The 21,696-nt window shown below is 51.8% G+C and overlaps 2 protein-coding genes across 3 annotated transcripts; both read left to right on the forward strand.

Moving 5' to 3' along the window:
• The first annotated feature begins 1,488 nt into the window (after nt 1-1,488).
• Nucleotides 1,489-4,643, forward strand: SPINK4 (serine peptidase inhibitor Kazal type 4). The gene is made up of 4 exons (XM_054186767.1): nt 1,489-1,570; nt 2,559-2,593; nt 2,924-3,036; nt 4,515-4,643. Exons 1-4 carry the CDS (start codon nt 1,510-1,512, stop codon nt 4,567-4,569), a joined length of 264 nt encoding a protein of 87 aa, XP_054042742.1. The 5' UTR covers nt 1,489-1,509; the 3' UTR covers nt 4,570-4,643.
• A 7,697-nt stretch (nt 4,644-12,340) lies between these two features.
• HEMGN (hemogen) lies at nt 12,341-17,691 on the forward strand. Of its 2 annotated transcripts, XM_054186678.1 has the most exons (5): nt 12,341-12,597; nt 12,764-13,712; nt 15,420-15,513; nt 15,974-16,242; nt 17,463-17,691. In XM_054186678.1, the coding sequence occupies exons 2-5, from the start codon at nt 13,523-13,525 to the stop codon at nt 17,510-17,512; spliced, it is 603 nt and encodes a 200-aa protein (XP_054042653.1). In that variant the 5' UTR covers nt 12,341-12,597; nt 12,764-13,522; the 3' UTR covers nt 17,513-17,691. The 2 variants fall into 2 exon arrangements, with proteins under 2 accessions (XP_054042653.1, XP_054042654.1); XM_054186679.1 differs by lacking the exon at nt 12,764-13,712 and having other exon boundaries at nt 12,353-12,597.
• Nucleotides 17,692-21,696: the final 4,005 nt, after the last annotated feature.

A 21,696-nucleotide genomic window follows, 5' to 3' on the forward strand; every position in this document is an offset into this window, starting at 1 on the left:
GCACCTCTTACCGCTGAGGATCCTCTCTGGCCTCTCTGTCTCCTCCCTGCTGTATGTGCCACCTCTGTGCATTTAAACTGGGTGTCCATGCACACAGCTCCCTTCCATCGCACTGAATCTTATGAAAAACATCATTTTGCTCTGTCGATCTCAGCTGCCACTATTTATGTGACCAAGCTGGTGAGAGGAACAAGGCATTAAACCACCCATGAGGATGGGTAGAGGAGCACAGGCAGCAGCTGCACCCACCTGCAGCTCCTTGATCCCACTCATCTGAATTTCACTCCCTCCAGCCCCTCTGTGCCCCCAGCCTGTCCCATCCCACCCAGTGATGGGGTGGGCTTGCTGCAACATGATGGCAGGCTTCTTGTGTGTTGGAGATCTCCCTCCTGGGGTCCTGCCCAGTGCGCCAGGCAGCTGAGCATCTGGTTGGCCGGGTCTCATGGAATAACGTGGAGGACAAAGTGCAGCCACCCAAATCAGCCTGAATTTCCTGTCTTTTCCATGTGAAGTCATGGAATCACAGAATCACAGAATGGTAGGGGTTGGAAGGGATGTCTGGAGATCACCTAGTCCAACCCCCCTGCCAAAGCCGGTTCACCTAGAGCAGGCTGGACAGGAACGCATCTGGGTGGGTTTTGAATATCTCCAGAGAACGAGACTCCACAACTTCTCTGGGCAGCCTGTTCCAGGGCTCTGGCACCCCAAAGTAAAAATGTTTTTCCTCGTGTTGAGATAGAATTTTGTGTGTTCCACTTTGTGCCCGTTGCCCCTTGTCCTGTCACTGGGCACCACTGAAAAGAGTTTGTCCTCGTCCTCTTGACACCTGCCTTTTAGATATTTATAAGCATTGGTGAGGTCCTCCCTCAGTCTTCTCCAGGCCAAACAGACCGAGGTCTCTCAGCCTTTCCTCATAAGAGAGGTGCTCCGTTCCCTTGATCATTTTTATAGCCCTCTGCTGGACTCTCTCCAGCAGTTCAAGTTCCCTGTCCTTGAACTGTGGAGCCCAGAACTGGACACAGCACTCCAGACGTGGCCTCACCAGGGCAGAGTAGAGGGGGAGGATGACCTCCCTTGACCTGCTGGCCATGCTTTTTTTAATGCACCCCAGTAAAACTCTCCCAACCCAAATGGAGATACCTGCCATGAATGAAGAACAGCAGCCGCAAAGCTGGAGGGCTGGTTCAGGCAAGATACACCTAGAAGAAAGCTGTCTGGGTGAAGCGGAGAAGAGCAGCGTTGCCCAACCCAGACTACGGTGTGAAGGGTTTGTAAAGCAGCCTCCAGTGCTGGCACCTGGAGCTGTCAGGTGGCACTGGGGTGGCTTATCAGTTGCATGAGAGCGCCCAAGTGATCCCGCTAGGTGCACAGTCCAGCTGTTCCCAGCACAGATCAAACGTTGCTCAAAATGCTGCTTTTCCCAGCACCACTGAGATAAGTGGGTGCCCCCCCGTATAAAAGCAGCCACGAGTGGAAAGAGGTGCACGAGTGCGTGTGCCTGAACTGACCATGGCTGCGAGGGAGCTGCTGGTGGTGGCGGTGGCTGTGGTGACTCTTGTCACCACCAGCGGTAAGTCCACTCTGCTGCCAGCAGCCGGCTTTTCCATGGTGGGTTGGGAGCCATGGAGGGACCAAAAATGGGTGGGAGGGCAGAAAGACCCAGAAACTCTGGTTTGGAGAGGAGCTGAGGAGGGTGAGCAAACACAGTGGCAGCGTGGTGGGGAAGAAGGACTGGAGCAAACACGTTGTGCCGTATCAGCAGTTCAGGGCAAGAGTTACCAGCTGGTTTGTCAACTGTATTGCACTCGGGAGAGGGGTGGGATAGGGGACAGCCCACAGCGCGAACGGGAACCAGGATCTGGGAGGACAGCACATACACTGGGGTGGCAGCTACTGTCATTCCTGCCTCTGTGAAGACCTGCAAGTCTTTGCAGCATATTCATGGGGGAAGAAGCTGTTTGTAGGCTCTGGAAAACCGATACTACCTAGGTGCACATAGTGGCGGTCCTGCAGGGGCTTGTGTGTGGTCCCACGTGCTCCCAGGACATTCGTGCACCGCACAGAGGGGCTGTGAACTGTTGTTACTGCTCTGCCTGACTGCAGGAAAGGACCCAACTGAATGCAGCTCTCCCTGGGGACGGCTGTTGTCCAGCTGTGCAGCGTCACCCAGCCTCAGCCCTCTGAAGATACCCCGTGTCCCCATGCACCACTGCATGGGTTCACATTTCCTGGGATGTGTTGGATGCTTTGTGGAGCTTCTAGTCCAGGGACTGGAAGAGAGCACTGTCAGGAGAGGGATTACCGGGTGGGAACAGGCATCCCCAGCTTTGTCCCAGCCAGCTCAGCTGCAGATGAAGGCTGTGCACTGTGCTGCTGGGAGGGTGGGGGGTGGCATGCGGCAAACTGATCCACCTGCACGAAATCCACACAGCTGACCCGCGTCCTGAGTAGGCCCTGCACAGCCCTGCCTTCCTTTTGGTTTGGATGTGACCCTCTGTCAATGCCTCATGCTCCTGCCACCAGCCACAGATGGCTCACAGGTCTCCTGTCTGTTTCAGGGGCAGAGCTGAATGAAAAGAATGGCCTGAGAAGGGTAAGAGGCTTCTATTTTTTTCTTGCTTATGGCTTGAGATGGGATTTAGTGCCTGGTGTGCCTGAGCGAAGGGCTGTTCCCAGCCATCATCCCCAGCCTCATGGATACCAGTGCTCCAGCATCAAACCCGCATCAAAGCCCAGGTTGTGAGTCCCAGTGACGGATGGGGTGGCCTCTCTTCCCTGCTTTCCCACTCGGTGTGCACACCCTGCCCTGTCTGGGACAGAGGGATCCAGGTCACTGGTGGCACTTGCTCCTGCCCGGGTGCTGTGGCAGGAAGAGATGGGTGCTGCTAGCACTGAAATGTGTGCTGCGGTTTCTCCTTTCCAGCCCGTGTGTGGAGACATGGTTGAGCTGCAAGCCTGCCCCCTCCTGCTCTTGCCTGTCTGTGGGTCTGACGGGAATACCTACGCCAATGAATGCCAGCTCTGTGTGCAGAAAATGTAAGCTCATGCCCTTGGCAGAGACCACCAGGAGTCTAATTTTGTCTGTCTGAAACTGTGCGCTTGTGGAATACTGTCATTCAGGCTCCCCCATGCCTGGGGAAAGCCATGGCAGGTGGGAATTCCATGTGTTCCTGCTAGCAAAGTGGAAGAGGACTTTTTCACGTCAGCTGAGCTGGGCGCTGGGCTGTGAAGCCTGTGAGCTTTACGTTCCTGAGCTGGCCGTGCCTGCAGAGGGGTGCAGGCATGTTCCCAGCTCTTCCCTGCAGGTTCCTGCCCCATCTTTGGCACTACGTTTAGTTACTGTGCAGCTGCAGGCTGAAGGATTTAGCTCATTGTGTTGGCAGGGGGCTAATCCCACAGAAGAGCTGAATATTTATCTAGTGGATCAGCTTGCTAAATCAGACCACCCTGTGGCTTCATGACCAGTAGATCCAAAAAGTGAGATCAGGAGTCCATGGCAGAAGAGGCTCCAACATGAGTGTCTGGCAAGCTGGCAACAAACCAGACACTCCGTAGAGGATGGGCAAAGGTCTCACTGTCCATGCTGCCTGCAATTAGAGAAGGGGGAGTTGAACTTAGATGGGCAAAAAGATCTGCTAGGCATCTAGCCTGGACAGTCAAATAGGACCACTAAGGCCTTCAAAGGGACCTCTGGGAATGCAGATGCCCAGTTACGTGCCTCACAGCTCTTTTGGTAGAACTTCACACCAAAGGTACCACCATAAACTTGAGGATAAGGGCAACAGGAACCTCATGAGAAGCACAAGGGTTGCTTTGGGGCAGCGATTTTATCCAGGTTGGGAAGTGACAGTCTGAGTAGGGGTTCCTGCTAGAAGGGGACCACGGGTGAAGATCAGGTTGAACACAGGTCAGTGGTGCATTTGCATGGCAAATAACACAAACTGTGTGCTGGGCTGCAGGAGGAGAGGGATGACCAGCTTGTCAAGGCAACCTGCAAGGAGGTGCACAGGAGCTGCGTCCAGCTAGTCTGGGAAGGGGAGGCTTGGGGGGATCTAGCAGCAGCCTACGGTTGCAAATGGGATGGACCACACCCTTCTTGGTGGTAGCAGGTGATGCAACACAGGGCAACAGCCACAAGCAGCAGCCCCAGAGGGTACAGGTTGGACACAGGGGAAACCCCTTCCCCAGGAGAGTTGTGCACCAGAGAGGTAGGAGCGGTTTCCATCCTTGGGGGTTGGTTAGGGCTCAGACAGAGCCATGGCCACCATAACCTCACACTGGGGACAGACCTGCTGTGAGCAGGTTGGGTTGGATACCCACCACCAGTGCAGCACAGCCAGGGAGGGGACATCTGTGGGCCAGGATGGCTTGTAGTCACCTCAGCTTTTTAGACAGGAAAATGAGCAAGCCAATTTTATAATAGTCAGCTCTGTCCCACGGGCTGGATGGAAGCCAAAGAATGGCTCAGGGAGTATTTTTTTGAGCTCTTACTCTTTTTTCCTATGTTATTCTAGGAAAACCAGGCAAGACATCCGGATTTTGAAAGACGGGGAGTGTCAAGATATCTGAGCTTTCTGGTGGCTTTCCTGAGCCTAGAAACAGGTGATTAATTGATCCTGTGTTCTCTGTGCTGATTTCACATTTAAGTTAGCAATGGTGAATAATAAAATCACATGCACAATCTTATTTCAACAGCACTTTTTTATGCAAGGCCGAGGGAAAACAGCACAAGCCAGCTCCCACAAAGGGCTACTAAAAACACACAGTCAAAACATTCATTTCAAATCCATATCACATACCAGGGCTCTGCACTGTGAGTGTTATTTCAACCATGTTCCTGTGAGAAAGGCCATGTGGGAGTAGCAAGAAACACACAGATCCTGGTGAAGAAGGTGCTGAACAAGTGCAATTTTTTTTTCTGTTGGAGGCAATTTAGCAAGGGGAAAGTAAAGTTTCTTCAGCGTTGGAGAAGACAACTCCCTGGGTCTGTAAACACCACCACTTCCAGAGCTGATGTAAATTGAAAATAGTAAGATCTGCACTTCTTGTATTCAGCTTTTTATCCAAGAGCCTTTCACAACAGAAAGCAGCCCGGATAACACATGGAAAGAGCCTGAGTGGAGACCTTAAATGCAAGGGACCCTGGATCTCTGCTCCAGCACTTGAGAGCAACCTTCAAACTAAGCTAATTACACAGAAATGCTCTCTGGGAACTGCAGGTTCCCAGCCAGTTGCCAAATTTCAGGTCTAGGTTGCTCCTGGTGTCAGGGCCATCTTTGGGACTGTGCCCTGACACAGTCCCACCAAGGTAGCAGTGTAAGGGTGCACCAGCATTCCTTGGGGTTCCCTCTGCTCTTTCATTTCCCGCTTATACCAGATGGGACAAAAGTCACCCTTCATTAAATACCTGTAATGAGGTTGTACAACTTGGGTATGCAAGGGGCTCCCTTTGTTCGCAGTGGCAGAGATCAGAGGGCACTGGCTGATTCAGGACTTGACCCTGAATTCAGTTCAGTCCTGAACCAGATGTTGTATTCCTACAGAATGACTGATTGAGATTGCTGATCAGCTTTAGCAAAGCACTGGGTTTCTTTGAACAGTGCTTCAGTGTGCACTGAAACCCTCCAAGGACAGGTCTGTGCTCACCCACAGGGGATCACGCTGCTTTGACTTGCTGCTGTACTCACACGACTCATTTCCAGGCATCTGGGGAAGGGTCCCAGGTGCACCATACGGTCAAGAGGGCTCCCTGAAGTCAGTGACCACCCTGCGAGTCTAGGAGCTGTGCCAGCATCATGGCTACTGTGCCTGGCCAGCTGGTCATGTAATCCATCCCCATTTCCCCTCTTCCAGTTCTGCACCTTCCTGGAACCACCAGGTGAGACACTGCAGCACTGTAACGCACGACAAAGCCACCGCTGATAGATTTAATGCTTGTCCTGGTTTCGGCTGGGAAAGAGTTAATTTTCATTCTAGTGATTGCTGTGAAAGAAACGTCAGTAATTCCTACGAGTTTCGTTTTTGCTAGATGAAGTTTATGCTTTCCAAGGACTCTTCTCAGCTTCCCACAGAAGCTGAGGATAAGTATAGACACCCCAACGGAATGGCCGATGGAATATTCTGTACCATAGTTGTCATGCTCAGTACATTAATAGGGGTTCACCGGGGAGAGGGGACGGAATCAGCAATCACTGCTCGGGCATTGCCAATTCACCAGACAGTGAGAGTGACTTGTGTCATTATTATTACAATTATTGTTAGGATTATTGTTGTTTTCCTTTTCTGTTATTGTTTCTATTAAACTGTCTTTAGCTCAACCCACAAGTTTTTTTCCCTTTCCTTTCCCCTCCTTTTTTCCCTCTTTTCCATACCTTTATGGGATGAAGGGGGAGAACTGCACGCGCAGCTGCATGGTCCTAGCTGCTGGCTGGGGTTAAACCATGACAATGCTGCAGCTGGAAATAGTATTGAGGAGCATCAAACAGCCACGCTTGGTCAGATGGGGGAATACATCTGACACAGCATCCGCCGTTTTCTGGCCCAGAGGCAGCTGCTGTCATTAAAAGCTTTTCTCTCATTAAATGCTCCTCCCCAGGCTGAAAAATCCTAGCCTGACTAGCTGCTCAGAGTTGTCCAGAGCTTTGATTGGCCCTGTTCTCCTTCCCTGGACCCTTTCCATTTGTGCGGAGGAGTGGACACAGCTTGCCCACCCATTTATGGCTGCTGCTCTTACACCATCTACTTATTCGTCCTGGGGCTCTGCAAGCCCACTTGCCCTCTTTCAGTCCTCAGGTGGCCCGGAGACTCAGAGGGAGAGGTGGTTTGGCTGCGTGTTGCTCCCTGCATTTCCAGTCCTTCCGTTCAGACCCTCAGATGGTGTTTCCCCTGCACCACAGGGAAGGGTTTTGGTGGGGTTATCACAATTATGCATTGCTTATCTCCCTCCTGGGGTTTTCTGCCCGTGCCGCTGCCAACCCAGCAGCAGGCAGGATGTATTTGGGCAGCTCTGCCCCAGCTCTCTGACAGGGCTGAGGGGAAGGTTACACCCAGCACAGCATGGTGCTTAACCGGGGGGACACCAGCACCCCAGCCCCACGCAGTGGCTCCAGCCACGGGCGGAGTGGCTGCAGACCACCACTGTGCATCTCCCGGAGAGCCGTCTCTATTTATTTGCAGACACCAGGAAAAAACAACACAGACAATTCAGGGGCTCTTCTGAAGAGGGAAACCACAGGCCTCCAACACAACACGGAGTGTTTATTCAGGAACTGCAGAGCTCAAGCACACACTTGCGGGCCAGACCTGCAAGGTCAAAGCGTGGGCAGCCACAGGACAGGGCCAGCGCTGATTCTGTACACAGCGAATTCAGAGATAATCCTCTTCCCTGGGGACCGTCAGATTTGCCAGTTTATTTCACACGGCTCAAGAGCAAGCGGCAGACCGAGGGGCAATTTAACACCACCACAGACCTCAGGGGCTGGAGCAGGACGGTGCAGAGACCCTAACTCTGAAGCCTGGCAGATCCATGTCTAGCAAGGTCAGGTGGGAGTCAGGAGGCAGCTAGTGGACAGGAGGAGGCCTGCAACGCACTGGTCTGTGTCAGGGCATATGCACACAGATTTGCACTTTTGCATACAGTTTTGCCTGTAGAATTTATCCACTTCCCACCTTTTCATGTTGCAGCCAAGGGAGGGTGAGGAAGGGATTATCTGCTTTCACAGGCACCATAGTCCGTCACACAGAGCTACTGGTAGTCCTGCTCCCAGAGAATCGTGCTGCAACCAAGCAAGTTGCCCCCAAACCCGCCTCAAGTCAGGGAGTGAAAGACAAGCCTGAAGATTGCTTCTCTGTCATTGTCATGCAAGACAAAACTGACAGCAGTGTCCCGACATCCTGCTCAAGTGACAGTGGCATAGCTCCCGCAGATGCCCTTGTTAATCCCCCAGATAACCTTGGGTGTTCAGGGCTGCATCCCTGACTGCAGGGAGGGACAGTCAAATCTCTGGATAATAGCAATGCCAGACAGGGGTAAACAGAGATATCTTTGAGGCTTGTAAAGAGCTTTGACTTAGATACGGATCCAAAGCCTGGTGTTTCTGTGTCTGCAGTGACAGCAGTCCCAAGAGTGCCAGGAGACAGGTCCGGTGGCCCTAGGACAAAGCATTCCAAGGGCTTTTGGGTAGTGAAAGCCATGTAGGGGACTGTCACAGTGATATGTACCCAAGGTTGGGGGTGTTCCCCTACTGAGCAGCTCTAGTGACACTCGATGAGTCTGTGACACTGGAGCTGCTCAGGCTGCTGGACACCTGTGTGAGCTCCCCCAGGTCCTCACTTAGGAAACCAGATGCATCAGTGGAGGTGTCCCAGAGCTAGCTGAACTGAAATGTGGAGAGAAAGGGGAGGGAAGCAGCGCCTGGCATACTGTAAAGTGTCCATCTGCAACAGTTCATGCAACCAAGGCAGGCCAGAAAGTTTAACTTACTTGCACAAATTCGTCCATAGCCAAGGGGATGCAGCTTTGCTCACATCTGCTACAGAGCTCTGCTAGAGAAGGAGAGTTTCCTGCCTTGCTGGTGTTAGTGGGGGACAGGGAGGCAACACTGGGCTCTGAAATGAGCCTGGTGTCCATGGCCTCTCAGTCTCCCCACTCCAGAGCAGAGATTGTGGCGGTGTGCTCTCCCCCTTTCCGTGCTCCGGCTCCTGCTCAAGCCATAACCATCAGTGGGAGTTGTGATGAGTTGCACCTGGACTTTGGAGAATGGCTGCAACACAGCCAAAACGCTGTCTGGAGTGGGGACCTAGGTATTTTTTTCCCATGCAAATATGACTATAGGTCAATTATCTTACCCTATAAATAGTGAACAGAGCCCTTTGAGCTCTCCTGCATGGGAGCATGCTGCACGCCAGGATCTCCCCTTGAGTGGGGACGCTTGCTTAAGGTTCTGCTCCTTGAGATTGAGAGATTCCTTGCCACAACAGATTCTTGGTAAGTGACCAACAGCATGCTAAACTCTGAAATCTTAGCTAAGTGATATAAGGGATTGATGGCGCATATATAATCCTTTAGACATAAACAGTTGACTAAGTCTGGTCTAGGACTGGATCCAGCCGCACCTGGACTCCTCTCTAAGAAGGAGTTTAGAAAGCAAGGGTGTCCTTTCTGAACCTTGACTCAATGTGAGGGTCTCCCTGACAACTCAGTCTTACCCTGTCCTCTATGCAGTAAATAATCAAGTGTACCTTGCCATCAAATCTCGTAAAAGACTGTGGCATTTGCTACTAACTTTGTTAAATCACTGTTTTATATTAATAAATATTTCACTACTTCTCTCTTACAAGTGAAGTTAATCACTACGTGCAAGACAAGAGACAACTTGAAACTAGGTGGTGGAGTCTGTAATTTCCACACTGTTACCCCTCACCAGAGCTTTCCCATGGGATAATAAAATAATTTCCTTGGGATTTAAAGTAATTCACACACAAGAGCCAAATCTCTACAGAGATTTTGGTCCTGAGGGATGTGAGCACACGCTCTGTAAGATTTTAAAGCCCATTTATTCCATTAAGAATCTCTGAAGACTCTGAGTGCACAGCAACTCTTTCTTTTATAAATGTTCTTTACAAAACTGTTGGTTTCTACCCAGCTGGAAGATGACTGGAATGGAGAAACATTCACAGTACCAGCTCTGCAGTGTCATATGTCAATGTTTTGCTGAGTCAAGAGCAATTTATCAGACCTCACCAGGCTTTGGAGTTACTGAGTAGATGGGGGGGGGGGGGGGTGAGAAGCTGAGTTAGCCACAGCCTGAGCACGCACCCAGTTCCGCACTGAAACACCCAGGCACTTCCCCGTTTCATATCACCTGCAAGCAGCCCAGAATATGTCAAGCTCTTTGTAAGGGTGCTTCCAGATGTGATGTCCCCCTATGGCCAGATATATAGAATCATAGAACAGAACCATTTAGGTTGGAAAAGACCCTTAAGATCATCGAGTCCAACCGTTAATCTAACACTACCAAGTCCACCAATAAACCATGTCCCTAAGTGCCATGTCTACACATATTTTCAATACCCCCAGGGATGGTGCCTCAACTACTTCCCTGGGCAGCCTGTTCCAATGCTTGACAACCCTTCCTGTGAAGAAATTTTTCCTAATATCCAATCTAAACCTTCCCTTGCACAACTTGAGGCTGTTTCTTCTCGTCCTATTGCTCGTTACCTGGGAAAAGAGACTGACACCCACCTCGCTTTAACCTCTATGCAGGTAGTTGTAGAGAGCGACAAGGTCTCCCCTCAGACTCCTTTTCTCCACATTAAACAACTCCAGTTCCCTCAGACACTCCTCACAGGACTTGTTCTCTGGACGCATCACCAGCTTCACTGCTCTGCTTTGGACGTGGTCTAGCACCTCAATATCTTTGTTGTAGTGAGGGGACCAAAACTGAACACAGTATTCGAGGTGTGATATGTTTTTGTCCTCCTCAAGCATTGTCTTTGCATGATAGAGCATCCCGCAAGATACAGTTTTCAGGATGTCCGCATGAGGCAGGGTGACCCCAGGACTGTGCAGTATCACACAGTGCTGGAACACGGACACCCTCACCAGCATGGGACAGCTTGCCTTCACTTGTGACCGAGAAACTCCTCTGTGAATGACTTGGAAGCCTCACATCTCTTTACACCATCCACGCTCCTGGCCCACCCTCCTGTATCAGAGCCTTCCCATTATCTTCTCTGCTGCCACCACCCTGTTGCCTCTTTTAGGGCTGTTAGACCTGCCCCACCTCTCTGGAGGTACCATGTAATCTGCAGTGGACACAGGGGAGGAGCCCTAGGGCGAAGTGGTAACTCAAGGGATAAGCAGAAAGGCAGCAAAGATGACCACGGACCCCAGGTTATGTCTTAAGAAACCCTCATGCATGAACTTTCAAACTCTGGAGCTTCCAGAGACCGAGAGACTGAACCTTCAGAGAGCAGAGGATGTACCTTAAAAAAACCAAAAAAGCCTGGCAAAGACTGGAGGCAGGCCAGACCTGCTGACCCCTGAGGAGATGCTCTGCTCCAGGGCAAGTTTTGTGACTGCACAAGGAGGTGGGATCATCCCTGCAATGATAGGTGGGCATTTCCCAGAGGACATGGGACTTACTGTTGGGTTCTTCTACCAACCTTGGAGCCATTGTGAATTCATTGGGTGGGAGGACGTGTGGTGTTAAGGGCACTAGCACCTCACTAGAGCATAAGTAGTTGAGTATCTCATGGAGAAAAGTGCTGGTAGAAGCTGAATCCCAAATACTCTGGCACTGAGTGTGTTAGAAACTGGCCAAAGTGGTGGCATGTCCCTGGTCCAGCAGAATGTTACACACGGGTGTAATCTTAAACTCTTCTGCGCTATCCCAGAATGAGAAACTCTGAAAGCATTTTGCAGAGGAGACGAGGATTGCCACCTCACCTCACTTCACCTCACATGCAGGAAACTGAGGCAGACTGACCCGGGGGCCCGGCCATGCAGACTGCAGAGCAAAGAGCAGGATGTCAGGATAAAAGCCATTGCACTAAGGAGAAGTTTCCCCTTTGCATCTCTACTGGCCCCAAAGATAGTCCTAGGGAGGCTGAGTGAGCCTGCATGCGGCGCAGGTTGGGGGTTCCAATGGGCAACAGGGAGCTAGGAGCAACCACTAAACGATATCCCCCTGTGGGAGCAAGGGACCAGCTGGGTCTTCCCACTGGTTTTACTGGGGCTGCCCATTGCCGTCCTGCTTCATAAGGTAAGTGCTTTGCTCATAGCCTTGATCCACTGGGTACTGGACCAACGAGTCATTGGGAAGTCCTCAACACACACAGGCCCTTGGGTAGAGTCCTGGTATGGGTTCAGTATTCGGTCTGGATTTCCCAGGAAAGTGATGCAGCCCTTGAACAAGAGACATGAATTTGGCAGTCTCCATCCTTAGGGGTTTCCAGAGCATCTGGTGCCACAGCTGCCCTGACTTCATGCTGTGGACAGTCCTGCTAAGAGGGAGACTGGAACAGAGATGGAGGTCTCTTCCCACCAGGACTCCTAGGGCCGTACGCAAACACCTTTCAAACAGCCTATGTCCTGTTTCAGACCTCACAAGGGTCTTCAAGAACTGAAAACACCTCTCTGCATCTCACTCTGGAAACCAGCAGTGAGGCAGTGTCGCATCCTGCTCTGCCAGGCAGCTTCTCTCTACTATAAAGGAGGGCATTGGAGTCACAGTTTAGCAGCAGCGAGTGCAAATTTCCGATCTGAAGTGGCATTATTTACTGGATAAAAGCACTGACATGTTTTGCAGTCTACACAGTAGATCCCGGGCACAGACTCTCCCAGCTTGCACTCTGATAAGAAGAATATTATTACTCTACTATTGGCCTGGCCAGATAAGATGTTTTGGGCGGGCAGCCTGCACTTTTTAAAAGTTCCCATTATGCTGCACCAGTATTTCCAGATCCCATTCCGAGGGTACTAAGCTGCTTTCTTCTTAAAACTGCAAGGAGCAATGGAGAATTTAGGCAAAGACTGTGCTTACTCGGACTCTTCCCCACGGTCGTCTGGAGCCCATGAGGAGTATGCTGTACCAGGTAATCACAAGACCACTCCTAACTTGATTTTTCAGAGAGAGAAGAGAGTATTTTTGTCATCAGTGGTTTCTGAAAAAGTGGTTAATAATTACCAGTTTATGCTTGGGGGATGGAGGATGTACATTTAACTGCAAATATATGTGGCTTTTTTCATGTTGTGTTTCAGATCACAAAGGCAGAAGCACCTATAAGGACTTTTCAACTCAGACAAAGTCCCTCAGGCAGCATCAATGTACTGCCTGTTTGTAGACTGGCAATACTGTCTCATTGTTCTCTTAGCTTTATGGCTTTTTTTTTGGCTTTTTTTTTTTCTTTCTCTCTTCATTTCACCTCTGTACCTTTTGAGTCCTCTGCTAAATAATTTTTCATCAGGATGCAGGTGTTTATGTGTGTGATCTTTCCTGCCTATGGCTACCAGCCAGCTTTGGAGCAGCAGTGTGAGTGCTCCCTTGGACCAGATAAGTGTGAGTGAGGGGTGTTTGCTACCTGTGCAAAGCAATTTGCTTAGGGTGAGTTGGGAAGGAGACTGATTGCAAGCAGCTAAAAATGTTTTTATGTCTCACAATACACTTTGAAAGGGAAAGGAAGTTACCTTGGCTGCAAAGGGGTGTGCAAGGGATTATGTACTTCAGTAGTTAAGCTGATGCCCTGTGCAGATCCTGCTACTGCAATTTGTAACCTCATCTTCCCAGGCAGCTTCCTGCCTTTTGCTGCATGGATGGCACAGTCCTCCCCTGCTGGCTGTGCCCTGCTGCCTCTGATATACTGCTTCATGTCAGGGGACAGCCCCCGATTTGAGGAGCGTCTGCTCAGCTGTACACCATGCAGTCCAAGGGCAGCGTTTTCCATCTCAGAGGCTGACACCTGCTTCTGGTCATGCTGAGATGCCCCTGCCGTGACTGAGAAACTCTGTCACTGTTGTTGCATGCAGCTTTCACATCTGTATGACATCCTGCTGTGCCCCTTCTCTTTGGTCTGCTTAGGCTGGAATTTTTTTTCAGAGAGGGTCCATCTTCTGCATGTCTCTCCTGTGCTCAGAGCAAAGGGGACTCCTGGAACTAGCATACAAGAACCAGCAATAAAAGAACAAGAAAACTTACAGGCAACAACAGAAAGTAGGATTATTTTGTATTTTGTGATTGCGATGGTGGCTGTTGTTATTATTAGGCAGCACTTGGAATACCATGCCCAGATTTGGGCAACTCGGCACAGGAAAGACAAAGGCATACTGGGATTAATCCGGTGCAGGGACACTAAGACTGCTAAGGGCTGGAGTGGATCATGTACAAGGACAGGCAGAGGAAACCAGGCTTGTTCAGCCAGGAGAGGAGAAGGCTGAGAAGGACATCACATTGCTGTCATCCTCATTGCAGTCATCCTCTGCCTAACAGGGGTTACAGAGAAGGGAGAGACAGACTCTTTTTAGGGGTGCACAGGGAAAGGACAGGAGGCACCAGGTCCACATTTCAAATGTGACTGGATAGAAAGGAAAAAAAATTAACAGTGAGTATGGTGTGGAGACCAGAGAGGCAGGCTTTGATGTATTCCCAGCTTCTCTGGACAAGGTCCTGGACAGCCAGAACTAATCTTAAAGTCGGCCCTGCTGTGATAAGGACATTGGAACAGAGACCAAAAGAGATCCTTTCCACGCTATGTTTCTGGAGTATTATTATTAATTATCAGAAGCGTCTGTGTAAAATCTACTTTGTATGGAGGTTGTCTCCTGCTGTCAGTTTTGCCTTTTTCTGTCCTAAACTATGTTTTTTCTTGTGTTTAACAGACATCTGGGAGACAAGAGCTGTAGTCCCAGCTCAGCCTCGGAAGTCCTTCTCACCTTGCCAGTTCTCCCAGCTGGAGAAAGGAATGACAAAATGACTGTTCTTCACTGATTTGACCTTACACTTTAGTGAGAGCTGAGGCTGTTGAAGGAGAAGCCACTGCCCGAGCATTCACACCCTATTCTAGGAGTCACACGCACACCATCCGAGCCTTTAACTGCTCGAACCAGGGTCCCTTCACAGCAGTTGTGGCCAGTGGGCCAACGGGTGCCCCTTCCCACTCCTCACACACACACACTCTTGGGTGCACTCCCTCCTTCTTCAGGCTCGACCGTAGCTTTCCCACATCAGAATCTCAGGTGTCGGATTATATATATAAAAAAATAATTTAATTGAAAGGTACAGCAGCAAGGTCAGCTAGCTGGGTGCCTCCAGAGAGGGACATCAGACAGAAACCCCTGGGTATTTATACCCTTGCAGTTGATACATCCATCCCTCCCATTGCTCCTGAACAATGCCCTTTGTCTCAAGGGAGCAGTCTCATGCTACTTGGTCTAAGCCAGGTCTTTATTATCACAGGCAGGAGTCCAAGCTAGAAAATTCAGGGCTGACCAAATCAGAAACCACAAGATATACTTCCACATCATCAAGGATGTTGTCTGTTAGAACAAAGGCATGAGGGAGGAAGTTCAGTGCTGGCTTCAGTGCAGTTCAGGAATTTATTCACCAAGGTGTAGATGGCTGAGATGTCTCTGCCTCAGGAAGACACTTGGAGCCCTTTGCAGCCAGTGAAATGGGCACAACTTACCTTGGCCTAAGAAGGCATTGCACGGGGTGACTGGGACTCTGGGGGTGCCCCTTTCTCCCTGCCCCTAGCCACTGAGGCTGAGCTGGAAGTACAGTGCCCAAGCAGTTTCATACTGAGACCTGCTTCATGACAAAAAGAGCATGGCCACTCTTGCATCAATGCTTTGTCACCAGGCAGGGGGGATCAGATTGTCCCTTGGCTGGGATGTCATGTTAATACTCAACTTGTCCTTGTAGATGTCATCATCACCCGCCGCTTGAGGGACCGCGAGCAGCTCCGTAAAAGAAAAATGGAAGCCCGTGAGAAAGACTTCATTCAATGGGTTCTGAGGTAAACTGTGCTTATGCTGTGCAGTCATTTTCTTGGTGCAGGTAAGCTGAGCCCAGGCATAGCAGCCCAGCCCCTCTGTCTTTGCACAAGGACAGAGCTGAGCTGGGCCCCATCAGTCTTCACTGGGGAAAGGTGACCTGCAGCCAGCAGGTCTAGGCAGGCATTGGGGGGCAGACATGGATGTGGGGGTGGGTTACGTAGGTGGTGGGTTGGGTGGCAAGCAATCCTCAAGCACAATGTGGGGACAGGGAAAAAGTTTGTGCCCAAGTTCCCACTGCCCTGGTGCGGCCACAGGAGGCTTCCATGCTGGGCTAGGGAGGAGGGCTGCAGAAGTGCAGCTTCTGCGGGGACGGGCTGGGTCACAATCACAGCCGGGGGGGCCAGCAAAGTGGCCTTGGGGCGGGAGGGAAAATCCTCCACCCCACAGCCAGCTTTTCACCCCTATGAAATCCCCTGGCAGTGATCAGAAAAAACGGCAAAAGAGACGCAGAGGAGCCAGGAGAGGAAGACGCCACCAGGCAGTGGTGGAGATCAACCCAGAGCCAGAACAAGAGCTGGACCCTGAGCCCAACCCCCAGGAGGAGGCTGAGCCAGTGCATCCTGAGTCGGCGCCACCTGAGCCAGTGCATCAAGAGCAGTCACCCATGCTGACCACTCAGGACATGGTCGGTGGAATGCAACTAGGAGTGGTGGAGAGGGAGCTGGCAGACAGGAGCCAGGATCCTGCAGGTGAGCTACCGCAGAGCTGATGGCTCTGTGGGGGCTCGGGGGGCAGTGCAGTGCTGCCTCGTGAGGACCATCAGACAAGGTGGCCCACCTTAGCAATAAGTGGCCTGTGGCACCACTAGAGCATGGGTCCCTACCCCACCAAACCTGACTTGGGTAGCCGTGAAAGTGGTGGTGGGATGTTGGGGCCGTGGGGACACATACTGCTCTTCAAGCCATGGGAATTGATAAAAAGCCCACTACTGTCAGTAGAGTCATTGGCAGAGGGTCTGGGGTCCGTGGTCCTAAATAGTTCCTTGTCCTAAGGACACCTCTGTGGCTCTACCAAGAGCCAGGTTAGGGAAGAGATGCTGTGGGGAGAAGATGCAGTGTCTTGAGGCCAGAGCTGGTCAGGGAGAGACAAAGTCCGGACATGCTCTGTTCGCAGTCCAGCCGCAGACAGACAGCGGGGTGCGGGGGGAGGGAAAAGTGGACACTAGGGCAAGGGGTGGGTGTCTGCAGGGGTGTCTACTGCTTTGAAATCCTTGCCAGGGTTTCATGGATTTTTTTGTGGCTCTGGAGATGTTCGCTGCCACTGTCCTCCTTGCCAGGACTGAGGCAGGGAGGGCACTAAGCTGGTCTGAGTGGCAGATTGCCACCTGCGCTCAGGAAATCCATTTGCAGCTAACACAGCTTGGGCCAGCAGGAGTTGCTCCCAGATCTGGCTTGGGAAGAGGAGAGCACGTTTACTTTAGGGGTCAGTGGGTGCGGCATGCAGGTTGTTTCAAAACCAGGAAAACTCAGGATTTGCTTCAGAGGTGAGCATCCTCTGACCCCCCCCATTACTGCATTTCCAGCAATGTCTGTGCCAGGGGAGAAGAAGAGGCCGCTCACTGCAAGGCATGCAACGCCCTCATGCCATGGAAAACAACCATTCTGCATCCCCAGGACTGGGGCACTCCACACCAGCCCAGGTCCCAGCCCTGAGATCTTGAAGCGGGCAAGCATCAGGGCTGCATTTATTTTCCTCCTGCCTTTAAACACAGTGGGGATTTACCCTCTCTAACTCTCCTCTGCAACCCCTGGGACTGCCGTCTCCTTTGAAAAGTAGGCAGGCCACCAGGAGCTACCTAATATCATGGGCAATCACGGGAGCCTGGCCATGGGGGCTTTAGCACAGCATGGAGGGATAACGCACAAGAGCCCCCCAATATTAAATGATCTGTCTCTTACATGACTTGTAGGTGAAGAGGAGGCGCTGAAACCAGGAGAAGCAGAAACACCAGAAGCCTAGAATACTCCTCTGGAAAATGAGTGCCAGGATAACTAATGCAGCACACGCCTTCTATTTTAATCTTTTGTTTGGTTTTTTCTCTAAACGTCGCATCTCCTGCCTGACAAACTCCAACAAGTATTGCAGGGTGATTTTGACCAGCTCCTTCCTTGTAAGTAATAAAGCCCAAACTCTCCTGACTGCTCCGCTTTCTGTGCTTCTTTCGGGTTATGATGCGGGCGAGTGCGGCCACCTGTGCCAAGGAGCTGCCTGCTGCCCTGCTGGTGGTCCTGCAGCAGGCTGCTTGGTGCCCCACCACGCTGCAGGTTCAGCGTACAGACCAGTGCCCATCCGCCTTTCTGAAAGGCATTTCTAATTTGCAGAAACGCCAGTGGCGTTGCAAAGCTGAAGCCCACCGTGATTTTTAGCTCGCTGGAGCTGCCCGGCTTGGGCTTTTTCCTACACCTGATAAACGCTACGGCCCCTTGTGTTATTATCTTCAGTCTGAAGGTCTTTCACATTGTCTGTTTTCCTCCCTGGTGAACAGCTTGCTTTCCTAAAGCCCGGAAAGCGTTTTGTTTTCAATTTCTGGGTAATCTCACTTTGACCTTGCTGAGCCGCTGCATTAGGCAAACAAAAGATGGTTGAAAACAGCTGAGTGTGACAGGCTGAAACTTGGCTGAAGCATACACTTTTGTTAGGGAAATGTCGTTTGGAGCAAAGACAGGAGCCACTCTGCACAGCTGCCGTGTCCCTGGCTCCCCAGCCGTGTGCCCAGGATTTCTCCTGAAGCCAGGAAGGAACAGGGTGCGCTCTCTGCTTCCCACATTTCAGGGGAGTCATGGTCTCCTCTCCCACACGTGGCAGGGCCACTGGCTCTCTTATGTTCCTGTGATATCCTGACACAGAGGGTCTTTCTCCTCTTCGGGTTGGTGGAGGTCTCTATTGCTGACTTACCAGCCCAGAGCATAGTGTTGACCAGGCCCTGAGGTCACCCTTGATTTGTGGGTTTTATGGATTTTTTTGTGGCTCTGGAGATGTTTGCTGCGACTGTCCTAGAGCCCTGCTTCTCAGCTGATGTGACATCGCGTCTCAGTGACAGGATGATCACCACTGACACCCAGCCCTGCTTTGGTCCCAGGGACATCACATGTGCACAGGCAAGTGCTCACAAGTGCTTAACACAGCCTTCCCACCCCAAAATCCTGGGATGACCTCTGCAGTTACATCACCAGAAGCTGTAAAGCATCTGGTGGGTGTCAACACAGAAAGCATCCAGCAGCCCCATAACCATGTAAATGCAGCCCACTCCCCAAGGGCAGCTCCTGGAGGGATGTGTCTCCCTATGCAGGTGTCATGACACTGTTTTGATGTCCACAGACATCTCAGCTAATGCAAGGTTGCGCTCTCCCCTTGAGTGACTGATACCGGTGGGAGCAGAGCAAGACCTCTTACCTTCTCCCATGAACTACCCAAACCTTGTTCATAACCCCAAATGCTTAGGGCATAACCTTGCAGAAGCCCTGCAGCATGGAGGGAGCTGTAGCCCGGGAGGATGCTGACCCCAGACCTTCACTGGGTGAAGGCAGCTGAGGCTCCACTGGCCTGAAGGGGAACTAGAGGCAGGAGGCCATGTTATGGTTGAGCACCATCACAAGAGCTGTGCTGGGGTCCTCCTGCAAGTGTGGTGTCCACACCATGTTGCAAGGAGGCTGGGCTATAGGGTCTGCAGCTGCCAGGCAGGCCAGGAGGCTCTTCTGCCTGGCGGAGCCCCACACAAGGTATGGTGGAAGCCAACAAGAGCTTGTGGCTCTTTACAACTCTCCAACTCTCCGCAACATTCACAGGAAGGGGGAATCAGCATTCTGCCAATCTCCATGTCTGCAGACATTTAGGCTTGCCTGGTTCCCAGAGCTCTTTACATTTTGGGGAGAAGCAACTTCTGGGAGGTTTTAGACTCTTCTCACGGCCCCTGTCAGTCAAGGAGGGCAGAAAACCATCACATCCCCCCTTCAAGTGGAGCTGTAGGAGGGGAAGGAGGCCTGGCAGGGTAAGATCTCCATGAACCTACACAATGCTTGTTGCTGAAATATGCACGGGCAGTGGTGGTGATCCTGTGCTGCAAGGGGTGGGGAGCTCCACGAGCCTCTTCCCACGGGAACCAGCGAAAGCACCTCTGTCCATCTCTGCGGAGATGCCTTTGGTGGCCACAAGGTCCTAGAGTCACCCTGGGCACCACACGCTCTGTCTTAGGGCTGCTCTCACTCTAACTGGCTTCTTTGGCAGCCGGAAAGAAAAGTGTGCCTGCAAGCAACAAATCTTATCGCAAAATAACCGAGAGAAAGATAAAGCCTTCCTTATCAGCACTTTTCCTTGAAACCCACTGTTTTTTTCTCTGATGAGAAGACAGATAACAGAGCTCTTGCTCATAGAGATGGGGGTAAAGGTGGACACGTGGGTGTCCATGCGCATCCTGAGGTAGGTCCTGCTGTCTGAATGGAGACGGGGACGGGGCTGGCAAGAGCGGCTGTATCTAGGGGAGGGAGGCTGCTGTTTTGCAAATGCAATGCATCACCTTCTCCCTCCCATCCCTTCTTCCTGAGCCCCACACAGATATCTTTACCCAGGGACACTAACAGAAAGTCCAATAAAGGACATTTTCACCCTCTGGGATGACAAGTAGGGTCTGGGTCTAACATGAAGGGGAAGGCTGGGAGAGATCAGAGACCTTTAACTGACTGTAGCCCTCTTGGTGATGAAGAGCAGGTGACGGACCCAGGGACATGGCTTCTGAGCTATGGGGCCAGCACAGGGAGCTGGGCCAGCGCCTGGCACAATGCTCTGCTCCTTGCTGTGCTGTACCACTGAGAGGGATGCATGGGGCTCTTCCAGGGCACTCTGACCTGCTACCTGAACCACGCAGACCAAGGCAAGCATGTTGTGATATGCAGTGGGTACAACCACTATGATTGTCTCCTCACTCGTGAGATTCAGCTTAGGGCTTTTTGCAACCAAGTGTTGACCACCTCCGAGAATGGAGATCCCACCTATCTGATCCCCATCCCAGGGCTGCCCCACTTGCACAGGAAGAATGTTTTTCCTTATGTCCAACCAGACGTCATCTCATCACAGCTTTTTCTCCTTGCCTCTTGCCCCATCATGGTGCACTTCAGAGAAGACCCCAGCTCTGTCTTCTCTGTAACCCTCTTTAGGACTGCAAGTTAGACTCCACACTCACCTTCTCTTCTCCAGGTGAACAAGCCCAATTCTATCAGCTTGCTCTCTGCTCCAGTTCCCTATCTCAAGGCCTCAGCTGGGCTCCAGTATAACAATGTCTTTCTTGTACTGGGTTGTCCTAACTGGATCCAGTATTCCAAGTGCAGGCTCATCCCCATCAAGCAGGAGGAATGGCCACTTGCCTCAGCCCACTGGCTGAAACTCAGTCCACCTGGATGGACTTGGGGCTTTGAGCATGACTGTGCCTCTGTCTCCCTCAGACAGCCCGAGCTTTTCACTGACAAAACACAGAAAAGACAGAGCAAAGAAACCGAGGGATGGCTGGTAGGGTAAACAGTGTGATCTGAGCTTTGTAGCCCAAAGTCATGATTCTTTTTTCAGCCCTCTTCTGTACACACCATCTTCCAACTAATCTGCAAAAGCACTGAATGTGGTTTGAGCGCAGAATTACATGCCCCTGGAAAGTACTGCTTGTGTGGAGAAATATTTAATTGCAGACTGTGGATGCAGCTCTAGTGCCGCGCTTTCATAGCTAAGCGCTACGTTCTGTGCAAGAATTAGCCACCAATTACCCGGTACCCAAACCAGTAGCTTTGCACCTCCAGTGAGAAGGGACCCCAGCAACGAACTGGGGACCGGCCGTCCGACCCCAGCGGGCAGCCCCGCGGCCTGTGCAGGCAGCCGAGGCCGGGTGAACCCCCGGGAAAAAAAAAAAAAACAGCCCCGCAGGAAAAACAGCCGCTGGGGGCTCCTGCAGGCCGGCAAAGCGCTGGAAGGCGCGGCGGCCGCCCTCCCGCCACCCCTCCCGGCGGCCGCCCTCCCGCCACCCCTCCCGGCGGCCTGGCTGTCCGGCAGCGCTCTCTAGCGGCAGCACCGGCCCCGTGTCCCCCGGGAGACTCCGGGGAGGCGGGGGGACTCTGCACCGGAGCAGGGTGTGTGGGGGCCGCACCGGCACGCAGGGAGCGGCC

Source organism: Rissa tridactyla, chromosome Z (genome assembly GCF_028500815.1).
Source record: "Rissa tridactyla isolate bRisTri1 chromosome Z, bRisTri1.patW.cur.20221130, whole genome shotgun sequence".
NCBI classification, from domain to species: Eukaryota; Metazoa; Chordata; class Aves; order Charadriiformes; family Laridae; genus Rissa; species Rissa tridactyla.